General features: G+C 40.0%; 1 protein-coding gene across 8 annotated transcripts in view; it reads right to left on the bottom strand.

Moving 5' to 3' along the window:
* Window positions 1-26,293, bottom strand: part of DHRSX (dehydrogenase/reductase X-linked) — a 205,852-nt gene that overhangs the window by 10,911 nt on the left and 168,648 nt on the right. For 7 of the 8 annotated variants that reach the window (XM_085213011.1, XM_085212976.1, XM_085212984.1 and 4 more), the window contains one exon: window positions 17,269-17,476. In XM_085213011.1, the coding sequence (XP_085069137.1) occupies window positions 17,269-17,476 (208 nt within the window). Of the gene's footprint in view, window positions 1-979; window positions 1,064-17,268; window positions 17,477-26,293 lie in introns of all 8 variants that reach the window. The other variant, XR_014880367.1, reaches the window with a different exon arrangement.

The raw sequence follows: 26,293 nt of genomic DNA, 5'->3' as shown, positions 1-26,293 counted from the left end.
AGGTGATGAGGAGGAAAGGGATTTTGTTCTGCAAACGAATGTTTCCTTTAATTCCAGTTGCTATCAACTTCAGCATTTAATCTGGAACAATAAACTGAAAAAATATAATCAAGGGAGTTATTTGTTACAAAGAGGGAAAACAGGAAGAGTTGACTTATCTTCTACAGGAATGTTAGAATATAAATAAGAGAGAGTGGCTCGTATTTTCTTTCTGACACAAACAGTAAACAGAATCAGTAAATAATTACAGATTATACGTCCTCTGATGATAAGTCTCTGATGATATTTGATGAAAAATATGTATCCAATAAGTTCAAGGTATTCCTGTTTAAGTAATAAAATCCTTTAAAAAATGACAGTTATCTTCATTTTAATTGCACTCATCTTTCACGTGATAGAGCTTGTAAAATAAAGAATTATTCATCTCATAAACAAAACTAGCATTTCCCATTTTCTATCAGAACAGAATGCATGAAATCACAGATATATTCTGAGGCCATACAATTACGGAGATGTCTACATAGCTCATCCTCCTTTTGGTTACCCAAGAGAAGTACTAAATTTAAAGGCGAAAACTATATTCAGTTGCAAATCAGCATAACATAAAGCTTACTAACCCACCAGAGTCAACCTACTTTCAACAAACTAAAAAAGCAAACGCAAAGGAAGACTGAATTTGATTATTCAAATCAAGCCTCTTGGTTGTCTTTGAGTGAAGGTGGGTTTAAGCTCTGCAACATAAGTGGCTTTGTTTAAATCAGTCCACCCCGAGGCTCTTTACTGTGCGCTAAGGAACCTACCAATGGTTGGAAATGTGAAGTGCCCAAAAAATGCGTGTAACTTCAGACATGCAAATAGAGCTATTGATTTCAATGAGATTAGTCATGTTTCTAAAATTATGTCAAACCAGATTTGAGGCATCTCATCTTTTACCATAGAGCTTATTATAAATGGAGAAAACACGCAAATTCTCAGTTACCTAAGGTCTGAAATGGAATCATCTTCCATCTTGACCACAGTTCCTTGTGAGCTTGAATCCATCACATTTAATTGGCTAAACAATCTGAAAGAAGGGAAAATTGTTTTTTGTATCGCAGAGGGAGATGTTAGCCTTGGGAGCCTTTGTATAAATTTACAAATTGGAAAAAAGAGAAAAAAAAGCAGTTCTTGCCAATGGAATAGATAAAAGGAAGCAAGGAAGTGGGATGTCCTGAAGGTTGCTTATTACTAACAAGTAGGAATACTCAGACTTTTACTATCCAGTAAGGTTGTTCATGTTAATATCCAGATTTATTTCTAAGTTGTTTGGTAAATCATCATTAAAGTAGCACATGGAGCCATTACTTTATGAAAAGCCTGGGGTTTTGGTACTGGATTGACTAAGGGCAGAGGCAGCTTATGGCCTGAGATACTGTACAAAATAACCCAGAGACTTTTATGTTTGTGGAATTGTCAATAGCCAGAGTAATGTGGTGAGAATTAACCTTTTCATTTTATTAAGAGCTCCAGGAGAGTTTCTATGCTTTTATTCACAGGTCTTACTACGAGGTTAGAGCAGTTGTTTAGAGTGGGAAATAAATACTGCCAGGTTCTCTGGTTCAATAAATACAGACTCATCTGGTGTTGAAGTAATTTGCTTTGTTTAGGGAGCTCATATGGAATTCTTTGGTAACGTCTTTTTGCTGCACATGCATGTTTGCCTTGTGATTCCAATTGAAGAGCCGTCCCTGCCCGTGCTTGGTGATGTGCTGCAAACAGCAATGTTGCAGATTATGAAACTTGTTTTCTGGGAAAATTTCCAGAGGAATTAATGCAGAAACCTGCCGGGGTTTGCTCGCTGCTTTTAACTCCCCGAAATAAAGGCTGAGGTCTGAGCAGAGACTTGGCTGCCAGCGCAGACTGCCAGAGCTGGGCAGCCCTGCCCCAGTCCTCTTGCGCTTCCCGCGGCTCGCTTAAAATTCTGCTCTTCCCCTGCAAGTCTGCACAGTTCTGAAGCTGCCTATTGTTATTAAATACGTGCTCTGCTGTGGAATCGAGCTGTTCCAGACGAGACTAGGGCTCTGCTTCCCGGGCGGTATGCAAAACACATCTGCAGTCTAAACTTCCACCCATTTCTCTACCTGCCCTTCTACCATGCCCTGCAACAGCCTGGCCGCTCCAGTCACAGCACGTTGCATCACAAGGCTGTAGGGCTGGTGGCAGTGTGTGGGGACCACCTGCACATGCCAGCATCTCTCTGAGTGTGCTGTCCTTCCCGAGGTATGAGCTGCCCAGACAACAAGCACACTTTTTATATAAAAATAAACTCAACTCTTAAAAATAACCTAAACACTTGGTCTTCAGCAACTGTACAAACTCCTTAGTGACCAAAACATAACTGACCTTTACTTTCAAATCCATGCTCAATAAAAGAGGATTACAGTTGTTTGTGAACTTTGCAAAGTCTGTACCATGGCTGGGGGCAGGGGAAAACTTAATTTATATTTGTCTAATCCCTAATAGCTGCTGACAGCCTGTGCGAAACAAATAGTTTTAATTATTTTCTCCTTGCTGAATCTCAGGACTCTTCATTTAACCAAAAAAATAAAATGGCATATTAACCACTAGTAAGATTAAAAGGAGAGTCATATAGTAGGAAAAACAGGAAATTGCATTAACACCACACAGTGACAAATATGTCCACTTCATTGCAGCACTGTCCTCAAAGAGCAGAACGCTTATAACCTCAATCAAAACAAATAAGGAAAAACAAAAGAAAACACCATCAGCAAAAAAAACACCCTTTAAGAATTTTGTGTTTATCCCGGGACCTATTGCTACTGAAAATGTCAATGTGGTCTGTGCAATAATTGAAAAATAAAAAAAAATAAAGACTCCTTTCAGTTATTAATGAGCAATGTACGAAGCTTATGCAGCGGTATAAAATAAATGCTACTTATTTTTATTGTATTCACTGATGCTTGAAAATGACCACAGAGCTAATCGATAGGTAGTGGCTGTATTTCAAGAGTCATGCTCTGTTTTGAGGAAAAAATGATTCCAATTCACAAATAATTATTGACACCCCAGAAGGTGTCAATAAGAAAAAGTTTTTCACAAAGAGGGTGGTGACACACTGGAACAGGTTGCCCAAGGAGGTTGTGGATGTCCCATCCCTGAAGGCATTCAAGGCCAGGCTGGATGTGGCTCTGGGCAGCCTGGTCTGCTGGTTGGTGATTCTGCACATAGCAGGGGGGTTGAAACTAGTTGATTGTTGTGGTCCTTTTCAACCCAGGCAATGCAGCACATTCATCAATGCCAACAAAAAAGCTTCACCTTATTTAATATTAATTAAAACAGTAACATTTGCTTTTAGTCCTTTGTCCCAGCATATTTTTTCACGCCCCTCTGTGAATGTACTAAGGGCTCGCTCCTTCTTACCTAAGAGATTTGCCAGCCACAACATGTTTAATTCCTTGCCTCTTGTCGGCCTGCAATATCCCTCCAGGACTTCAGATGAGTGAAGTCCCCCTGGTTCCATTTTCAGTAAATACTGGGATGCTGCTCAGTCCATAAGGGACAGCATTTTGCATTTGCTCCTTAGACACAGAAAAGAGCACTAGGACTATAGGGAAGGGGAGAAGACAGCTTCCCAGTTTTCTCTGTTTCCTACTTTTTGGGTCAAGGGTGTCTTGATGGCTGGTTTACAGATTCACATGACATACCTTTAGTTTTAACTGTGAATTAGTTTGCTCCCTCCAGAACAAACATCTACTCTTTATTTAGAAAATGAACAGCTTCACGCTTGCCATTAGAGCTGCTCCAACATCTGACAGCAGTTACAAGCAGTATTTTATTTGAGGGAGACTTTCAAAGGAACACACAGCCAGCTGCAACTAGAAAGCACCAGGCTTGGGCAGTCTACTAACACTTCTGCAGGAGAAAACATCAATATTTTTTAATCGCTAATGTAATAAAATGGAGAAAAGTAGTTGTTTTTTTTTTTCCAAAATTGCTCAAATTCTTCTTCTAATCCACATTAATACTATGAAGAATTTGCAAATATCTGCAGATGGCCACAGTAGAAAAAAAAACTGTAAAACCAACCAAACAAAGAAATCAATCTATAACCACAGTAAGAAAATAGCACTGAGGACCATATTCTTACAGAAGATGTTTCTCTAAGCAAAAATAGATTGCCAGCCTTCGTATGCTCTTTACCTCCTTCTCTGAACATGCTTTTCCTTTCAGGAAAGCTCACTCAGTTTGTTATTTCTTTTATTCAAGTGAATACAAGAAATTACAAAAAGGAGGCTGAAGATTTTCTCAACACTCAGCTCAACTGCAAGTAGTGCAGAGCCGCTCTCACTCACGGAGTTCACTACTGTGTGGAAAAGGAAATAAAATCTAAACAGTTCTCTGTCCTTCTGTAACTGCCTCTCTAAAATACATCCTGATGTAATTACTTAAAAACTACAAAGAGAGACGGAAACTCAATGAAATGGAAATGAGAATATAACCCAGAATATATATATATATATATATATATATATATAAACTTTAAAAATGTACTTATGTTGTGAAGAGCAGAAAAGGAAGCTGCTATCCCAAAGCTTACGAACAGAGAGCACTGCAGTGCCCTCCCCCAGGTTACAGTTTTAATTTTAAGAAAAGGTTACAATCATCGATCATGTTCCACGTGTTGTCAGAAAACCCAGCCTTGCCTATTTTATCACTAAGAAGCCGCATTGAAGAGGTTCTTTAAGAGCTTGCAATGGAGGCTAACTGATTGCTCACCAGCTGCACCCCAGCTCTGTCCTTTCTTCCAATTCAAAAGTGTATAACAGAGGATAATTGCATGGGCTCTCATCCATAATATACACTGACAACAATAAATTGCAGATCATATGCAGTGGATAAAATGCAGTACTAAAAATATTCAATGTTTTGCATTTTATGCAAGTAATTAATGTATATTTTCTTATAATTACTAGGTATTGCAGGCAGTTGACATGGTTGAAATTAAGAGTGAAAGAATATTATTTAAAACTACATAATATATGTATAACTTGCAAAGTTATGATGTTACATTTTTGTTTAGTACACAATTTAAAAATAATACTTTATTAATATAGTTTTGTAAATGATAAGGTTTATACTTGAAGGCAACTGATATTTTAACAAAGCAACTATCTGGTCTTGAAAGATTTTAGCAAAGGGACTCCAAAAATGAAAGCTATGCCAGGCTCTCACAATTTTGGTACATTTGTTTTTCTGTGATGAAGGCAGTATGTAACTATAATAAGAAAATACTTACAAAAACCTGGTAATATCCACCATCAATAGATGTTTTACAGAAATACATACTGGTAATGAAATAAGGAAAAAAAAAATCAAAAGGTTTGTAAGCGCTTGCTTTACAGAAATACCTTTCACCTACCACACATAAAAATAAGGAGTTTTTAATGCAAGAAAGACATCTGCATAAAGAAGTGCCTCTTGGTAGAAATGATCCAGGAATGAGGTGTTCTTTACCAGAGAAACTATGCACTGTTTGCTAATTCCTTGAAGTGGCAAAAAACCATAATCACAGTGGCATGATTCATAGGCAGACATTTCCATCATAAACATAAGAGAAACCCTGCAGGCTGCTGACAGCAATGAAAAGCGAAAGAGAGATTACTGAAATATAGCTAAATTTAGGATAGTTTAAGCTACCTATGTTTCAGTTCACCACACCGTTTATTTCTTGACAGTTCAAATTTTTTGTATAATCCAAAGGATTTATTTTTAAAGCTAGGCATCCAGATCAGAGGGCAAAGATTTAACTCAGTAATTTGGAACATTAACAAGTTTTAGCTATCATAATGTATCCATGATCAGCAGTTTGCAGCTGGACTGTTGATCATTTGAAGAAATGGGCTCCAGCCCTGAGCCCAGCTTTCCCCGTCTAAACTAGCATATCAGGTTTATAAAAGTCAATAAAAACTAAAAACAAGCCAGCTCTTTTTTTTTCCAAATTTTTAAATGCACAGTCTAACTTTTCCACGAGAAAAACTATGGCAAGTAGTGCAGATGAGGCAGATTTGCCATTACCAAAAAGGGACGTAATAATTCCTCTTTCTTCCCCTCTGACAAAATCCCAAGCAAAGCTCTCTGCTCTGGCTGTTTTACGAATGCAACTCCTTGGCATGAAAACCCTGCTGCCTATTGCCAGCCGGAGCTCCTCACCTGACTTCCTGGACTACAAGCCATCCCAAAGTTCTTCATCTCTCAGGGTCTTTAGGTGCAGACCACATAGCCAGGAAGGCACAAGATGATAGCCTTTATCTGCTGGCAGAAACACAGGGAAGCCATGGCCTCTCCAGAAGGGTTACCCATTACCTGCTGCCACCCCAGCAGAGATTAACGGAGTAACTATGCCAACTATCTCTACTGTTCTGTTTTCATTTTGGATAGGCTAATTTATTTTTTAACAGTACACACAGCTTTCTTGACCAGAACAATAAAGAACCTCCCCCTCAGGGAGAGCATGGGACAGATTGCAAATCACATGTGCTGGTGCTGCTTCTGAGCACTGGAGGTGCTTTGCGGTTCTCCTGGCTCCTCTGAGTAAACTGCTGTGTAGTGACCCGGAGATGACAAATCCAGGTACCCTGGTGCAAACACATTTTATATTTTATCCCTTTTTCAACAAGCTGGAAATAGATGACTCACAGGCAATCTGCCTTTGACCCAGTGCTGTGCAGAGTGAGTGGAAACTCTGATGAGAGAAGTTCTACAGACAAGGTATGAAGTGTTGAATGCACATAAAATAGTATTAACAGAACAACAGCATTTATAAAAACAAAAGACTATGTAAAACTCCCTGCTTTCTGACTTCCAAATACACTTTCTGAATGGATTTCAAGCAATATCAGCTGAATCTAGCAGTATCAACATTTGAAGTACTTACTGCCTCTAGAGACCTGCAGGCCCTCTAAAGGGATTAAGGTTCAGTGAATCTGTGCCAGCCTTAATCCACTTCTCTATATAATAGGCGGATAAAACAGGACACACATGCCACAAGCCCAAACCAAGCAAGAAACATAAAAGGCCAGCCCAAGATCAAGAAGAATCCCTAAGGAGCAGGAATGTACATTTGAAATACTTCACGTGAGGACAGTCCTCCATATAGAGGATGTAAAGCCTGATCAGACACTCTCTGCTACAAGAACACACAATAAGAATGAGACCTGCATGCTTTTAGGTTTGGGCATCATTTACTTGTTTAGTGGTTCACTTGTGTAAAGCCACTGATAAAGTTTTCCCCCTCTACTCAGCTCTTGTGAGGCCCCATCTGCAGTACTGCGTCCAGGCCTGGGGCTCCCAGTACAGGAAGGATGTGGAGCTCTTGGAGCGGGTCCAGAGGAGGGCCACTAAGATGATCAGAGGGCTGGAGCACCTCTTCTATGAGGAAAGGTTGAGGAAACTGGGATTGTTTAGCTTGGAGAAGAGAAGGCTCTGGGAGATCTCATTGTGGCCTTCCAATACTTAAAGGGAGTGTATAAACAGGAGGGAGAATGGTTGTTTACAAGGGTGGACAGTGGTAGGACAAGGGGGAATGGTTTTAAACTGAGACAGGGGAGATTTAGGTTAGATATCGGGAGGAAGTTTTTCACACAGAGGGTGGTGACACACTGGAACAGGTTGCCCAGAGAGGTTGTGGATGCCCCATCCCTGGAGACATTCAAGGCCAGGCTGGATGTGGCTCTGGGCAGCCTGGTCTGCTGGTTGGCGACCCTGCACATAGCAGGGGGGTTGAAACTAGATGATCATTGTGGTCCTTCAACCCAGGCCATTCTATGATTCCATGATTCTATGAAGTACCAAAATTGTCCTGGAAGTCGTCAACTTACATGCAAAGGAAAATGGGGATTATTTCACAAGGGGTTTTTCTTCACTGGTCATGATGCATGAGAGTGGAGACAACTGAACTCCCCTCCGAGAAATGAGCAAGTTAAATTCATAGGTTGGGTAGTCATAAAATTATCATTTGCACCTGGGTGATCCACAACCTTGACAAAAAAAAAGTAAACATGCTGCCCCATAGTGCCTTTTTTATGTTCATTTTTAGACCAACTCCACTTGTCAAAATGTTCGTAGTGTCTAATTTTGTTTTCAACACTGAGCTCCAAAAACAATGGGACAGCTTTTTTCTTTCTACATTTTTAATCATTTCAGGATAGTCTGAGACAAGTGGCAGACGTTTTGGAAGACTGCATTTTGCATCTCAAGAGCTTGGCAGGCAAAACTATTGAATAAGTCAGTCAGTGCTGCTCTCCATTCCCAGGATACATGCAGCCTCAGCATGCTGCTGCTGGCTGCAGGAATACAGTTTTATCAGTTTTACCCATTAAAATCACCGATATCCCAAATATTTAATTGAGAACATAATCAGAATAAAATGAGTCACATGAACTGTATCTTGCAGTATCTCAGGGCTCTTTCTAAGAAAGCAAACACAAATGTTTGGAGATGGCAATTACAATTGCTGTCTTTACAAAATCTTTATTAAAGAGTTATTCAAGCGACCTTTGAATTGAAACTTCAAAATTCAAAATTGGGTGCTGGATGATCTGGTTATTAAAAAATAAAAATAAAAAAAACCACTATTTCCAGTTATTTTTCAAATGGTTGATGTTGTTTGCTTTTCATGGTTCTCTCTCTTAAGTCTCTTATTATGCACATGAAACTATTATAAATGATACAGAAAACATATAACTGCCCATTTAAGTGCCCACTATTATGTGATAGTGGAAGCACAAGATGGATCATAAACATATATGAGAAATGCATTTCATAAGCAACTGGGATTACCTCATCTATGGCTGCCCATGAATACATTTATCATTTGTATGGGAAACTGTCTAATATTCCGAACACCTAGATGTTGCCATTTGAAAAACCAGTGTGCCTACAGATTATTTCTTCTCTGAATATGTGAACATGCCTTTCTAGTTCTTATTCCCTTCTGTGCACAGCCAAACATGTGCTGTCTTCAGTCCTTTAAAAGTACCTCTAGTTTTTAAAGTATGACAGATTTAATATCCTGTATTTTGAGATAGGATTCATCTCAGTTAAATTAATGACTTTGAATGATGTTATACAGCAGAGATGTCTACAGCTGAGCTAGTCACCAAAGGGCCCCTTTGTAGCTCACAGGGATAAACAAGCACTCAAAAGACTTGACTCACCTGCCCAGCTGTAGGGTACCCTTTATGTAAGGATAAAACAGATCCAACATTAGAAGTGACTCCACTATTGTATGGAGATCACCGGGTGAAGAGCCCTAATGATGTGGGCATTCATGTTGCAGACATTAACTCCAGGCTCTGTCAAAGGTGGCTTCCAGGCCACCTTAATCCATGAGAAAAGGCTACGTCTGCAGCTTCTTGGCAGAACTCTGCACGTTCTGACAATTTTTGAAAGCTCAGGATAAGCACTAGAAACTGTGTATGTGCTTTTCATAGAAGTTTCCTTACTTTACATTAAAAGATTATATCAGTCTCCTTAGATTACTGATTAATTAAGGAACGCCACGTTTGGAGAATGGGAAAGGAGTGGCTGTAAATCACCAATCTTCAAAACACTCCTAAGATTCTTTCTTTTGTAGTAAGTAGGGGCTTAAAGTGATAGGGCTCTGCACTATAAATGAATGAATTGAAAAGTGAAAGGCTAATAGTCTAGTTGAAATTTTAAGAATTCCCCAATCTTTCAACCTCTTTTTGAGGCCTCTACATTAGAAGTACTGTGATTTTCTCCCTTTTAACTGACAGGAATCCATACCAAGTTCCTGATACATATTTGGTACACAGCAAATTATCATTTTCTTTATTTTTGTTCCACTTTTATCAATACATTTAAGTGAGAATAGATTACCATATACACTTATTAGCTACATAGAAGGGAAAGTACTGTAAGAAGTGTTAGCAAGGAATAAACTGAAAATAGAAAATGTCCTCCCTAGCTAACTCTGTGGGTTCTGAATATGAAAATACTCAGAGCAGACACATCCACCCTGTGGCTCATTGGCCACGAATAGTCTGGCGCTGTGGCTTGCATCCTCTGCTGCCGTGCCATCATGGCAGCAGCTCTGCCCTGTCACTCAACACCAACAGAACATGGGTCAGCTATTCATCCAATCTGGACTGAAACCAGGGCATGGGGTGCAGTGCAGTGCCAGTTCAAATGATGGCAAAAAATGTTATGCATTTTGATACACTTGTAAAACAGTCCTGTGAGCAGAGAATCATAGAATTGTTGAATTACTTGGGCTGGAAGGGACCTCAAGGATCATCAAGCTTCAAACCCCCTGCCACCAACCTCAACATTTAATACTAGACCAGGCTGCCAATCTGGCCTTGAACACCTCTAAGGATGGGGCATCCACAACCTCTCTGGGCAACCCGTTCCAGCACCTCATCACTCTCTCTGTGAAGAATTTCCCCCTGACATCCAACCTATATCTTCCCTCATTCAACTTAAAACCACTTCCCCTTGTCCTGCCATTATCTACCCTTGTAAAGAGTTGACTCCCCTCCTGAAGAATATGCAGCTGTGCTTTTCATTTTGATAAAGGAATTTGAGAGGAGGTTTCAGGATTGCTGAAAAAATCATGATTTTTCTGGGTATTTTTGTGACTCCATTTTCAGTCAACATAAATGCATTACCTATAAATTTTAAAATGTAATGTACAGAATTTCAATCAAATATTTGATTGTGTTTCTTTACTGGATATTTATAAACCACCAGAGAGAAATACCTCTTACTTCACAGTCATGTCTTATTCATGTCATCACTTTTTTGGTAGCACATACGTTTGTGAACAGTTGTTTTCAAACATGAAGCACAGGCAGAGTAAAATTTCATCAAAAATCTTCAACAAACACCTTGAGAGCTCACTCACTAAGAATTGTGACCACTGCCATTGAACAAGGGTGATGTGTTAATTTCATAAAAACAAGGTCAAATACCCCACAAAATTTAAGATTTTATTGTTTTTTTTTTTTCTCTGTTTTAGTAAAAACCATTACAAATTAAAATATTTTTTATTACTTACTTACATTAACTGTATTATATAATTTATAAGTGCTGCTCCAAAAATAATGCCTCCTGTTGTATTACATTGGCCCTCAACGTCCGACGTAGATCTTGGTGGTATGGCAGTAGAGACTGAACCTTTCCACCAATATTCTATTACATGTCATTGCTGTGTGACAGACAGCAGCAGAGGGGCAGTCTGACACAATGGCATCTGACATGAAAGTGCAGATGAAGCAAAGGTGTGGAATTGCATTCCTCCATGCAGAAAATATGACACCTACTGACATTCATGGATGCTTGCTTAATGTTTCTGGAGTCCAAGCAGTGTATATGTGTACAGTGAGGCAGTGAGTGGTGCATTTCAGCAATGGTGACAGCAGGTCATCTCCACTGGAGCAGACTGTGACAAGGGCAGCATACAGCTGTTCATCACTGCTGAAAATGAATAGCTAATGGTGGTGACTGTGTTGCCAAAGAGTGCTTTGTGGCTGAGAACTTGATCTATTAAACAGTGTTATTGTGCTCTTTTCATCTGTTGTATTTAACCTGGAAATAATTAAGAGATATTACTTTTGGAGCAACCTTCATAGATATGGCCCTTGTCAATTTCTTTTCACTCACTTTGGCCAGGCAAGCTTAAGGGCTGGACATCTGCTGACGCACTAACACTGGGTGGAATCACTTTTTTTTCATGAATTAACTGCTTACTTACTGCTTTTCCATTGCAGCAATCAATAAAGTATTTTTTAAACTCCTGGACACAAATTGAATTATTTTCAGACAGAATGAAAGAATCTGCCTGAGTTGTCAAGATAAACCAGCAGTCCTTCACCATGCAGGAGACAGGAATAAACACTTTCTCACTCAATATAAACATCCTTTTTCAGTGTACTTCTCACCTGTTGGTAAAATCTGTTGTAAAATTTTATTTATTTCACTCCAAAACAATTCTACATAGTGCAAGTCTAGATTTTTACACACTGTATGGTGTAGGTTTATCCTGTGTTTCTTTATACCATTTTGCAAACTAAGTCAGTCCTGAAGGCAGGATTAGCTGTGGAAATAGTTTTGTTGTCCTGTGAACATTTGAAAGATGGAAGATAGTCTTCCAAATTCTCACTGTTTGGGAAAAAAATCAAAAATGATTACTTTCTCTTTTTAACTAAATGACTAAAACTGTGGGAGAGGATATGAGATTGGATCTCTGTGCTTACCGCTTCACTTTTAGCCTGCTCCATAGCCCTGTTTCAGCCTGTTCTAACCAGCTTCCTCCAAAAGGAAGCTGGGTGTGGTTTGGGGATAGATCACTCCAGCGGCTGCTCCAAATAGGCCGTACAAACAACTTCAATAGCCTTGACTCCCTCTGAAGTTCTCCAGCACAATCCCACCAGTTCTCCACTCCCCTGTACAGCACCCTTACTCATTCACAAGCCACACAACAAGACATGCAACACAAATCCTTCACTTTCATGTCACCAAAGCACCCTGTGGCAACTCTCAGTACGTCTCAGAAATGTTCCAGCTCCTTTGACTTGAGAATACACATAGAACCCAAAGGAAAACCTCAGGCCCACTGGGAAACAGGTTCAAATGCTATGCAGGTGTGCACTTACAGTCAGTCTACTTTAGAAGGGTCTAACACTTATTAGAACAGCAAGCACTCTGTGCTCCTAACCCTTCTAATTTAATAGTTTATAAAGCATCTACATATCCTCTAAAAAGCAGTAACTGGGTACCTACCCATGTCTAGGCATTAACATCTGACAAAAATTCCTAGATCACCAGGATTTGGTAGCTCAAAGGCAGACTGCTCATTTTTCTTTTCAGGTGAGTCTCTCCATCTTTCCCCCTAAAACTAACTGTTCTATGGTTGTGCAGACAATCAAATATTTATTAGACAAAAAAGAAGTCCTATGTCTCTGACAATGAATGAAAGGCCTGAAGCTTAAATCCCTGAATGTTATATACAAAAACAGAACCTGTTTTTTAAGTACTGGGATAATGTGGACTGCTTCCATCTCTCTGAATCCGATCAGAATCCCACTTCTGATCTGAAAAGCCTTTTGCAAAAATTAACCATAATTAACAAGTTTATGCAAGGAGTTTTCGATTTCTGAGAAACTTCCAGACTACCTTTACATGACGACCACACACTCACATGGACTAAAGATGCTGGTGCTGATGAATTGCTGCTTTCAGCTGCAGAATTTAATTATTCTAGTTCTGTAGAGCTGGTGTTATTGTGTGGTGATGCTTTTGTCTTCTGACACCTCAGGGAAGAAGATGAAATGAATTTTGTACATTCAGAGTGCCAAAGGGACAGTCTGGATAAGAAATGCTGCAATAAGACCTGCATGACGATGTCATCTGGCATGAATGATGAATTCCGGTTCCTTAGATCCTGTTTTCTAGTAGCAGATTGAAAATATTCCTTTTAAAAATGTTATGGGAAAATCACAAACAAGCTTATTTTGACAGATGAAAGAAATGAGCTGGTTTATATTGCTTGATTTCTAGCCTGTATGCTTGATTCTGCCTTTCCCTTCACTTTTACAGCCTGCCGGGTCACACATCTAACTCATTTTCAGTTTGTCAGTCAATAGTCACTCATATGGCTCTGCATCTTTGAAAATGACAGCTGAGACAAGACCTGATATCTTCCTTCCACAATGCCTTCTAAATACCAATCTGAGGGAGTTGAAAGGACTCAATATATTTGATAACAGCACATTCACCAAGTGTGTCATAAAGAAGATTTTGGAGTTTACAATACTGCTGTGCAAGAAATATTTCTCCATCAATAGCCTAATGAAGCCTCAAGCCGCAAAACAGTTCCTAATATTGGACATTATGATAGTCAACATTTTTGTTTATTTTCTAAGGCATTTTAATTGTATCACAAGCAGAGGTCATCTGGCTTAAAAAATGAATATCCAGCATCTACAGCCGAACAGGTATCTGAGAAGGAAACCGTACCTTCTAGGCTTCCAGTTTTGACACTACTCATCACTAAAACTGGTGTGTTGCACAGCTGGCTACATTTCAATTTGATGCCTGATGAGTATCTTTTTGGTCTATTATTATCTTATTAATTAGTTATTGTTTACAGGTTTGGATGCTCTCTTCAAAAAGAAGATCACCTTATTTTAAAAATTCCTAAGGGATAACATTTTTCACTATACTCTACAGATAATCATGACAGCTCATCAGCTTCTATTTACTGAGCGGTCGTGGGGTAAAAATCAATTTGCTTTTTGAAGAAAAAACAGAATTTCTTTCTTGCATGCAACAAATGCAATTCCCTTTTATTAAAAATGTAGAAAAAATGTTTTCAAAATGGAATTTTAAGAAACAAGTATCACTATCACTTTCCTGAGGAAGAGCAGTGCCACCACTTCTACAAGGGAAGTGATAGCTTTGCAATTTTTATGACAGCCACCAGCTCCTGTATCTTGGCCTATCGTATTTCTACAGGGTGCTTCTCATTCCAGTTTGTCAGGGCAAAACAGCAGAACAAAACAACAACTAAACAAAAACCCAACAAGCACATTTGGCAAAAGGTTTTTCCGAGCTGTTACGAAGAGCAGAAGACAATGTTTTGAAGTTCTGAGAAACCTAAGCTTTTAATACTTTGAGTAAATTACACGTACGTATCGTGGCCTATTTGTAAACCTGTAGGTTTATTTGCTTAGGTGTCTAAATATCTTGAGGCAGCTCCAAGGTGGATGTTGTTGAGCTGACAGCCCTGCCTGCCAATCCAAGCCATCTCACCGACCATACGACAAGAGTCGAGGCCATGCTGTAATCCCAAAGTAGTATTTGATTTGAATGCCACAGGGACCAAAGTGTAGGAAGAAACAGATTTAAAGGTAGTAGAAGCTCTGACACAATTTGGAATGAAATCAAACAACATGTTGACTCTCTCTTGAGAGAATGTGATATGATAAATCCATGATGCATTTCCTCACCAAAGTGATCTGGGCTATGTTTACTGTCAAGAGTGCCAGGTTGCAGCAGGTGAAGCAATTTCCTGCGCACATTTAGAAACCACTTTGGAATACTTCAGGGTGATAACAGTTGGTTTAGCCAATATGATTAAAGAGATATCACCTCCTTTTCACTGTTTTGCAGCCGTAATCCTAGAAGAAATACTCACATAAGTGTATTCGGGAATAAAATTCCAGGGGAGAAGAAACCTGTAACACCTACTCACAGCTAGCATTATCAGACAGTTGAATTTTTCCATACTTGCTTTCTCATTTTTCTCAAGGCAAATTTACTCTAGTGCAGGAGACCAACAGCAGACATCTGAACACCTATTCACAAAAGTGAGAATACTGGACACCATGCACTTATGAAGAACATAGTAAATCCTGAGCACATAAACAGATCTTAAGCAAGAAGAGTAGAAGTTAGAGCTGTAAGTCCAAAGCCTGAGGGAGTAAAACAGTAAAAGAGAAGAGTGCCAGTAAAAGTTTCCCTCTTTCTTCTCTTAGACATATGGGAAAAACAGAACAAGTTTTATGTAGAAATATAGAGATCTCAGCCTTCCTAACTGAAGCCTTCAGGACACACATCCTGACTCAAAAAAACAGTAGATGCATTTGATTTCCAGGCAGTACAGACATAGTGCTTCCACTCAAGTCAGTATATCTGTCCTTCACCCATTGCAATGCAGTATTCCTTCTGACTGGTGTCACACATAAAAATACAAAATGATCAGGAACTGTAGTCAGCATTACTATTACAGCTCTAAGTACCTGACTCCTTCTTGTGATAAATCCACTCTTCTTTTATGTGTTCAGTGACACCCCATTTAGTTTCTAAACACGGTCGGTACAATACAAAAATGTCTCCCTTGGCACACCAATAAAACTGAATGGACTTAAGTGCTGTAAACAAGAGATTCAATTCTCACTCTCAGACACACAGGGTTTTGTCAGAATTTTGTGGCTCTCCAGTAAATGCTGCACACCATCAAAACACCTACGTCAAACATTAGCAAAGTGAAGTTGGTCCGATTAAAAAACAACACCATTACTAGAGACTGCTATTTAAAATGGCATTCACAAGAGGGAAAACAAGTTTAACATATACATTTTGGCAATGCTGTATTCTGCTTCTTTAAGAATGCACTACATACTATGAGCATTCCTATTACAATTTTATTGCAATCTTCAAGGTGCTCTCAGAAGATACTATTCATTTTTTTTTAAATATGGGCTTGTTTGCATCTTATTTTACAGCCACTCTTCCACCCTCCACTTTCATTTCTGAAATTAAAGCTAGTGACATTTCCATATCAAAGTTTAAAATTAATTTGCTTTGTGGAACATGCCCCTTGATCTAAAATACTTCATCCTAATTAGGATATATAATTTGCTGTAATGGAATCAGTTTCCATTCACTTAATCCAAAACTGTGTTCTGAAAGAGTACATTTTCTCAGCACAAGTCCTTCTAAGGCTTTTTCACATCAGAACAGTGCACCTGTGCAGCTAAAGTGATTTCAGACTGATCTACTTATACTAGTACAAAACATTATTTGAAGTTAAGCTTGAATGGGTTTGCCTCACTTTTGAATGAGTTTCATAAACAATGTTCAGTTTTCTAATGTAGATCAGGAATAGATGACAGAAAGTCATGCACTGTTACAAATACATTTTAGAGTGGAAGACCTAAATGAATATTCTTACATATTCCTTAGCTCAAATACCCACCATAGAATACATCCAATTCCCACCAAGTTTTTTCATTTGTACAGCTTCCTTCTTTCCTGTGCTCTTTTCTCTGTAACATGTTGCACACATGCAGATCGTGCCAGATCGTGCCTGCTTCTCATAACAGGACGTACGAGGTATTTCCTTGGAACACTTTGCATATTCTGGCTCTGTGTTAGAATGCAGTTTTGTTACCATGCATGCAGCAACAGGGACAGATCAGTGGAGAGAGTCAGTGCATGGGCAGAGCTACAGACAAAGGAATATGACTCCTCTCCTCTCACTGTGAACTCTCTTTCCACATAAGTGTTTGTTCTGGGCAAGGCTTGTCTTTGTCAATGTTACATGTCTCATCAGTGCAGAAAAGTGCAATAAATATAACATCATAACACACTGTGAAACATATTCAGCTCCGTGCTGACTGCAGCATTCACAATGTAGAGATACGGCAACAAAATGATGGGAAAAAATAAATAAATGCGTACCTTGAAAAATAGCCAGGCAGTCATCCATTTGACCACTTTTACAACCCAAAAGACATGCTTGTAGAGCTCAGTATTCACTACTCCAGGGTCTACTACATTAGCAGTCACATGGCTTCCATTTGCAGTCAGAAGATGCTGTAGTCGATAGGTAAATAACACAAGGGCAAGTTTGCTTTGGGCATAGGCTCCATGGGGTGAATACGAACATCTGTATATGAGAGAAAAAGAAGGAGGGTGGGATATGCATATGAAAAGGAAAGAATCAGGAAGAAAACAGAATTGCACAAACATCCAACATACTGAATTTGGCAATAGCCAGCAAATAAACAGCTTTACGCGGAGTCTTCTTGCACAAGAAAGAGCTTGTCAGTAGCAGGAGTGCTGTTTGCTGCAGTTCCAATGATTATTCCATAAGATACCAAGTCTGATTCATGAAAAAAATAATACAAATTTACACAGTACCTGCCAGAATCACTGGCAGAAAGCACTGAGGTGCCAATCTGCACAATACCACCACATGGAGGCCTTCAAGTACCTTCCCATTCCTCACCACACTATTCCTACACACACACCCCATATTCCCACCAATAAATCCATCTCCATCATACTGCTTCTGGTTATTTTTATTTGTGTTGCAGCATGACCTGCTAGCTTCTGATTAAGGCTCCCATACTGAGCACAGCACAGATGATTAAGGCAATGGTTGCACCTGCCCTGGTGACACCAGGTTACACACAGCTAGAAATGGATGTAAAGATGGGGCAAAGAGAGTGGCTGTCAGCACGACCAGAGTTATGTCATACATAGCCCCTTAGAGCAAAGGTGGCTGCCTCACTCTGCCAGACAAGGTACAGCGAAGGCAGACAAACACTAGGAGTTAGGGCAAAACCACCTGCTGAGCATCCTGTTTGTCTATGATCTGGATGCTGAATCTGCCTCTCTTTCAAGTCCAACTTTTCAAGAACCACTGATTAGATGGGTTTCACTTCATGCAGACAGCAATATTTTTTTCTGAAATAAGCAGCCTAGCTCCAGGCAAATTAGCTGGTATGTCACTTAAAACACTCCTCCCAGTAGGGGCCTCATCATCATTCCCACAAATTCCTGTGCATTAACAATTCCCTCTCCAAATTACTATGGGCCTTTCATTTAGCCTTATTTTGTGCATGTGTGCTTGTCAGAACCAGAGGTAGCTCCTAATGTTACATCCAGCTCATAGGTAAAGCAGGCATAGGTAAAGATGCTCAAAACAGTAGTCTCCTGGGGGCAGCAAAACTGCAACAGGCTCCATACTCATCCCCATCCCCATCCCTATCCCCATCTGCATCTGCATCCCCATCCACTTCCCCTTCCCCATCCCCACCCCATCCCTTCCTGCTCTGCAGAGCCCTTCAGAGCAGCAACGCTGCTGCTGCTGTCCCTGTGCAGACAAGTGTAGCACGTGCTACTGCTGCTGGTTTTCTGTGATTGTTATTACACGCAGTTTTTATTTTGAATTAATAGAAAATTCATCCTGGCCTTTTTGTTGCTGTTGTTGTTGTTGTTGTTTTTTGTTACCTCATTTTTGTTTAACACCAAATTCAGAATGTCTTGTTCACCTCACAGAAACCACTGCATGCTTGCTAACAGGCTGACTCTGCAGAGCTAAGAAGCAATTTAACTGTTAGCCTGTCTTAATGAATTTGGAAACTGTGCAACACGATGGTAAATCTTACAGCTCAGTTGTAGGAAGTAAAAGACAACAGTGCTGAACTTCAAGTGAATCCTGCTCTTTTTATTTATTTATCTTTTTTTTTTGGCTTTTTTTTTTTTTTCCCCCTAGTCTATTTTTTTGGAAGCAAAACACCAACAGGCTGCAAAAGCATTATGTAATTAGAGAGAGGATGAAAACAGACGGCTGATCATGACCAGCCCTTGCACCAACCAACTGCCCCAGCTGGGTAATGCAGCTCCATCATTATAAAGATATCACCTGTGCCTCGTGGAAAAGTGGCTATTTTTGGAATAAAGAACAGTCACTGCATGAATATACGTAAATGTGACTCGGCATTAGTCAGGAAATCGCAATTACCTTTTAAATTCAGAGATGCCCATGCTCTGATCTGAGATACTCAAAATGTCACCGCTCTGAGGCACGTTTCAGCCCCAGCAACCCAAAGGGCCAGATCCTCAGCCACTACTTCCTGTCTCATGCAGTGTAACAGGACAAGTCTCACACTCCCCATGGGAAGCCCTGCCAGCTGTACCACCTCTGGCAGCCAACTGGCAGTGACTGCTACCAGGATGATGGCAAACCCCAGGCCAGGGCTCAGGACAAGCTCCTATAACAAATTAGAGTGATCATGCCCAGCAGCTCACAGGGAAGCAGGGCCAAGACTGCTTGGACTTGTTCTACCTGGGTCACACCTGGCTGACAGTAACCTTCAGAAGGCAGTCCCCATGACTTCATGTTCCCACATTTTGTGCCACTGCTGTTTTTCTTACCTTGTGGCAATGAAGCACGAGCTACAAGGGCCAGATTCTCAAAAGCCTTGTACTTTGCATAGATAACTATGTCGGAGAAACACGAGTGCTCAGAAGATATAAAAAGCTATGCAATCAGTACAGAAGCCTTTTATATCCCAGAGCAGAGATGCAAATGATTTTCAAGGCAGCAGGAAATCAGACTTCAGTACCATACTATAGATAGAAAGGACATAAAATTGGATATTAAGAGCAGACACTTTGACAGAACTCCTACAATGTTTACCAGCTATCTTTCCATTTCCTCAGTGTGTGTGTGCGCTCTTGGCTTTCCAGGAATCTGGCACCACAGGACTATTCAAGACAGAAATAACCTGTGGCACATAATTGGCTGTTTTTGTTGTACTTACACAGAACAACTGTTTTGCTCATTAGACTTTGTCTTACTAGGTTCATTTTGATCAAACATCATGTTGAGAGAAAAAAATCAATGCTGCTCACTTGACTTCATTAGATTTAGTCTTGACTTCATGAGTCAGGAAAAGAGAAAGGAATACGCTTCTGTACCTGTACCATAATTGCATCTCTCATGCACATACATGTAGTCCGTGCATAGAATAATCTCAATTTAAACTCCATGCATCTGAAAGTAGTCTCTCCTGGTGCTTTATGTTCTCCATGTACATCTTCTACACTGAATGATATTATAGTTGTACATTTTCTACACTAAATGATATTATAGTTGTCTATTAAACAAAACAATAGTGTTGACACTGTGCATTTCCACATTGCTTTCCTATTCTGAAGGCTCTATAGGCTGTCTGAAAAAAATGTTTTTATGAGAAGCTAACTGAGGCACAGCAGGAGGCAGCTTACCAGCAGACTGCACTGGCACACCATTGCCCAAGGGATACTGGGTGATGCTGGAACTCTTGAGGACGCAGGGTTCTAGTTCTTAACAGTAAGGTAGGCTGGCACTCAGTATGAGAAAATCTGCCTCCTAACTGGATGGCCAGACAGGTAGAATCAGACACAGAATCACAAAATGTTTTGGGTCGGAAGGGAGCTCAAAGCCCAGCCAGCCCCAACCCCTGCCATGGGCAGGGTTGCCCCCCACCAGCTCAGGCTTCCCAGAGCCCCATCCAACCTGGCCTTGAGTGCCTCCAGAGATGGGGCACCACAGCTTCTCTGGGCAGCTGTGCCAGCACCTCGCCACTCTCCAAGTAAAGAATTTACTCCTAACATCTAACCTAAAGCTACCCTCTTTTAGTTTAAAGCCATTCCCCTTTGTGCTATCACTATCTGCCTGTGTAAGAAGACTAGTAGCTGTGTCTGGAATTGAGAACCTGGAAGAGCTCATGCCCACCCACTTGTATTAGCAGGGCTGTCTGTGGACCACTCTTCCCACAACAGAAAACAGTCTCCCCTTGGAGTTGCTGCCCTGCAGCATTTTGCCATGTTGATGCAGATAAAATAGGACAATGCCCAACTCACTTAATGGAAAACCATAGGAAGAGCTAAGGCAGACAGAATTTAATTAGTTGCTTTGAAATCCAGCCAAGAGAGTAGCAATGAACAAGACCTTCTTCTTCCTTTTAAAATAATATTTCATCATGAATTCCATAGCGATGAATGAAGAATTGGGATAAGGCAGGATATGCATTTTCCTGTGGGTCGATTTTTAACAGAAGTTATTATTTGTGGCTTAAGAATTTTTTGCAACATAGGCTGAAAAGTTTATCATTGCAAAAAAATTGAGAGAAGAAGAGAAAGGGATTGGTTTGCATTTCTGCCAGAACAAAATAAATAAGTATTAAGTTGTGGAGTGAGACAATGCCTTGTGGTGTGCTGATTTTATTCTTTATTTCCACCAGAAGCTGATTTTACTGCTCATCCCCATGGTGCTTTCTCCAGTTAACAGTCTCCCTAGCATGCTGGGTGAATGTACTTGTAAAAAGTAATGAGAAGCCAAATTTCAAACCGGAGCCTGTGGTGGCTAGTTAGATATTTAAGCATGGAGTCTGTTGTTCTCCAGTTCTGAAAACCGGATCCATGTTTAGCACTTCCCCTGGCAGCTAGGCTTACTCTGGTTTCTTTTTTTGGCTTGCTGTAGTCAATCTGTGTGCTGTAGAGGTCTCCCATTCATCTCGAGAGATACTAGGTTTAGTCAAGGACATGAAGTCAGCTCAAGGTCCCTAGTGAGTACACAGGGAAGCAAAATTGCTGCTCAGCACAGGCCACTGCCTTCATGCCCACTGCATGCAGGCTTCCCATGCTGCATTCTGCTTTTTCTCATTCATTAGCAGTTGCTTTGGCGCTGTGCACACATGTGGAAGGGAACAGATGCAGCATCTTTTCCCCTCCACAGAGCACCTTGCTTCAGCAATAGCCTCGGAGGACCAGCGCCTGCCCTGAGCAGCACACAGCTACGTGTAACCCGGCTGCAGCTAGCAGTGTGGTGTGACTTGTACCTCCCTCACACCGCGCTGCTCTTGCATGTGTCATCTTCCCCTCAGCCGTCACCACGCTCCCCAATTTCCCGTGTGTTAATTCGCCTGGAGGGCAGAGTGCGTTAAGATCCCAACTGCAGAACAACCAGACTGCAATGCGCCCCATTAGAAGACAAGTGATGCAAAATGTGGGTGACATGCTGGAGCTTATAATGAAAGGCCACACAAAATTTCAGTGTATGCCTTAGGATGAATCAGTGAATTAAGCAAAATACAGACTTGATGTATTAAAATGACTTAAGTCTCCTAATGATTTATGTATTAATCTTGCAATATATCATCACCGCTACTTAGTCAAGAATATAAAAGACTATTATTAAGCACTCATGAAGCTTTCACAGTCTTAAATTTCCTTTCTCTGGGGAATGCAGCACAAGGTTTTTGAAAGATTTTGCAGTTTACGTTAAAGCAACTATAGAAATATAATGCAGAATACAGGTATGTCGTAAGTATCATAAGTAGTTTTTTTTCTCTAACAAACCAAAGCTCGAGTCCTAAACATAAATTAATAGATTTAAGCAGACTTCCTGACAGTACTATATATATTTACACCAGGAACATATTTGCTGAGCCTCATCAACTGTGATTTTCCTTTTGTATTAAAAAAAAAATACAGAGAGATGGAAAAAAGAGAGAGTTGGAGAAATTACCAAGTTATCACCAAAAACCAGTATCTTGCAAATTGAAAGAAACAAACGTGCGTTAATAAAACAGAACTAAAACATAAAATGTTTGTATACCTACTGGGGAGACATTGGTTGTAGGTGGACAGTTGGACTTGATGATCTTGGAGGTCTTTTCCAACCTTGGTGATTCTATTATCCTACTTACTCATATTTTATTAGAGTTATGTTTTGTACATAGTTGTCCTGTTAACAATTGATGCTACTATGACCTACCTTATAGTTACCCCTCAGCACAGTCCCACTGAATGCTCCAGCAGTTGTAACTGGAATGAATATAGGTTCAAGCATTAGGGACTCCAGGAACCTCTGATGGACATGTTGGAAAGGAAGAAGACAAGTCTAGTAAATGAAATGGTTAGCTGTACGAATACGCACCATTCAGTGACCAGCTCCTTGTGTACAGTATGTAGGAAATGCAGAGTGAACATAAATTAGCCTACTGTCTTTGAAGGACTATGTTTAGTGAAGAAAGGTCTTTACTCTACAAATATTTACAAAAAGCAAAACAACCAGGAGCTTGTCATTCTGGGCATCACTGTTATCCAGATGGAATCAAAATATCATTGACATTTGGCTGATCCCTCCTCCTAATGGCAGGCAGGTTAAGAGCCCTCCTATCTATTCACTGCTTTGCTGCGTGCAGCTCCACTTTCTGTGCTTAAAACACTTCTAAAATGTATGAAGCATTGACTCAGAGGTTGGTCATCTCAAAGTCTGAGCAGAATCACTACATTTAAAAGAATCTAATTTTTCAGTTTGTGAATAATGGGCGTTAATTTTTTTGTGGTTGTTGTTGATTTTAAATATTGATGATGAGTTCGAGTTGTAATTACTATAATTCCATTCTCTCAGAAATAATAGTGCTTCATAAAGAAGGAAATAAATTGCCCCTTCTGAAGCATTTTTCTAAAGTCCATTCATAAGATGCAGAGTTAAGTACTGGCTAATATCTGAAGTGATATTTGAGCATAATGGTTTCTCTTCATTCAATTAAAAATCTCCATCGAATGAATGAATAAATAAATAGAAGTAAGCAAGTTGTGCATTGCTGCAGCCAGAAAACGGAACAAGGCTCCAAGACCTACATTCTGTGTCCTTGTGCCTCTCTTGAGTGATTGGGAAATATCACTGACACATATCTTTTCATACTATATCTTGGATAACATGGATCTTAGGTTATTAAGTATTGTCACACGTCTTTCAACATTATCTCTTGGATTTATATCAAGAAGAGCTCTGTGGCACTCTCTACACATTTGTGCAGAAAGATTTTCAGCTCTCCTGCAACAGTGCTTTCAAGTTGAGGGTAGTGAGGGGTATTCCTATGATTTTTTGCTTCTACAACAATGCACGTAGGGCTCAAAAATGGACCAGTAATAACTTAATTCCAAATCTTATTTCTATTTTGATAAAATCATATTAAAGTTGGTGTAGCATTCTGCAGACCAGCTTTTCATTCTGGGCCTGAAAGGGAATTCTAGAGTGTGGTTATGCATACTAAAGTGCTGACATTTCAAATCCTGCACAGTTTATCAAATGTAGCTAGCAGATTTTAGGTATCTTGCATGAAACTTGTTGGTCCATATATGAAGATAATGTAAAGTTTCATTCTGTGATGGGCTGAACCCACTGCACCACCCTGCACTTGGGAAAGTGATGAATGTGTTCTGCAAGAGCAAATATTTGACATGCTGCAGGACAGATCTGCCTTACAGGTTAAAAGGGGCTTGGATGTGCACTCAGACAGCAAAGTACATTTTCACCCTGAAGATGATGACAATGCTGTGTGGGAAATCTTGTGTCATCCCAGTCAAAACAGAGAAGCAACATAAGAGTATCATATCTGGCAGTCAAAAATAATTTCAAAATTGTTGTTTTGTTTGTTGAAACAATCTTATAACTTCTACTTTTTACAATTTTTTTATGTGCTGACAAGAAGAACATCAGAGCTTCAAACAGAGAGGTTAAACTTACCAGCACCCAGTGCACGAATTAAAACATTGTGAGAAACAACCTCACAAAGACTGTCAGCTATTCATCATGAAAAGTCTCTGTTGGAAATCAGCTAGGTTAAAGAAGAAATACAGCTGAAATGCCAACAGGTATAGGAGAGATTAAAAAGTGGAAGTTTTCTGCACCCATGGTATGGCAAGGCACAAGATGGAGGGCCTCAGCCAGGAGAACTTACGCATACACTAAAAGCAGCCCTGTGAATCATTTCTTTCAACTGCATGATTGCTGTGCCACAGTCTTTTTTCACTGTGTTAGCTTGGTTTCCCCTTAAGCTACATTAGCTACAGAAACCTCTCCCCAAACTGCAAGAAACTAGGAACATACTAGTATCCAAAGTGGCCCACAGTCAGCATTACAGAGTGGCTATCTCAAAGCTCCGTAAGACATAAAGACAGCAATCACTTTCTCTGCCATGTTGCATTAGAGTTGTTTGGTTTTGGTTTGGAATTTGTTTGTTTGTTTGTTTGTTTGCTCTCCCAATGTTACATCACTCTGGAACACTGTGAACAGAGTTCTGTAATCAAAATCAGACTCCGACTCCCTACTTTGTGCTGATGAAAGAAAAAGATGCGAAGCAGAAGAGCCCCTACTTTCACATGGACATTTCTGTAGTGACGTATTACAGCTGGCATCACTGCTAAGGGCTCCTACACTACACTGCGAGCCGCAGGCACATCAGTCGATCTCCTTGTGTGGCTGGGACACTGCTGTGTGCAGCCAGTCTCAGTGAAGCTACGACGACTGTAAGGCATTCTGGCAATGCTAAAACTGCTGGGGGCTGCAATAATTGACTTTTACAATGCCTTATCTAATTTAGGAAGTATATTTTTCATAGAAACCATGTTTTTTAAAGAAAACTCTTTAAACAAAAGACTTGTGTTTCTGCACAGATGTATGTATTCAAGTAATCATGCTGCTTTTGGACAGAGAATGTTCTGCTTCACTGAAAGAATAGACTTAGGATGGAGAGTAGAGCAAAGTTTAAGAGTTATCATATTTAATTACAGAGGCAGAAATCTGCCTTTGTCTCCTATTTCACCTTGTAATCCTTAATGCATGTTGTGTTATCAGAGATGTGTGCTTGTGAAGAACCATCAGCAATAGCAGGTATGAACCCAGACAAGAAGTGTGCGTGGCACATTGTGCATTTTGTCTGGTTCCCTTAACACATCATTCTGGGGGTTCACAGGCAGTTCTACCACCCTCTCCAGGTACATCATGTGCTCTATGGACAATACTGCTGAAAAGGTATTATGAGGCTTGTGGCATTTAGAGCAATTGAGAGGAATGCTAAAAGAAATAATTGCCCAGAACCTGAACTCCAAAGCTTTTAAGGTTCACTTCGCTTTCATC

The sequence above is a fragment of the Meleagris gallopavo genome, chromosome 1 (assembly GCF_905368555.1).
Source record: "Meleagris gallopavo chromosome 1, MGAL_WU_HG_1.1, whole genome shotgun sequence".
NCBI classification, from domain to species: Eukaryota; Metazoa; Chordata; class Aves; order Galliformes; family Phasianidae; genus Meleagris; species Meleagris gallopavo.
The sequence above is the reverse complement of the archived record's forward strand: the minus strand, read 5'-3'. Positions and strand labels throughout refer to the sequence as shown.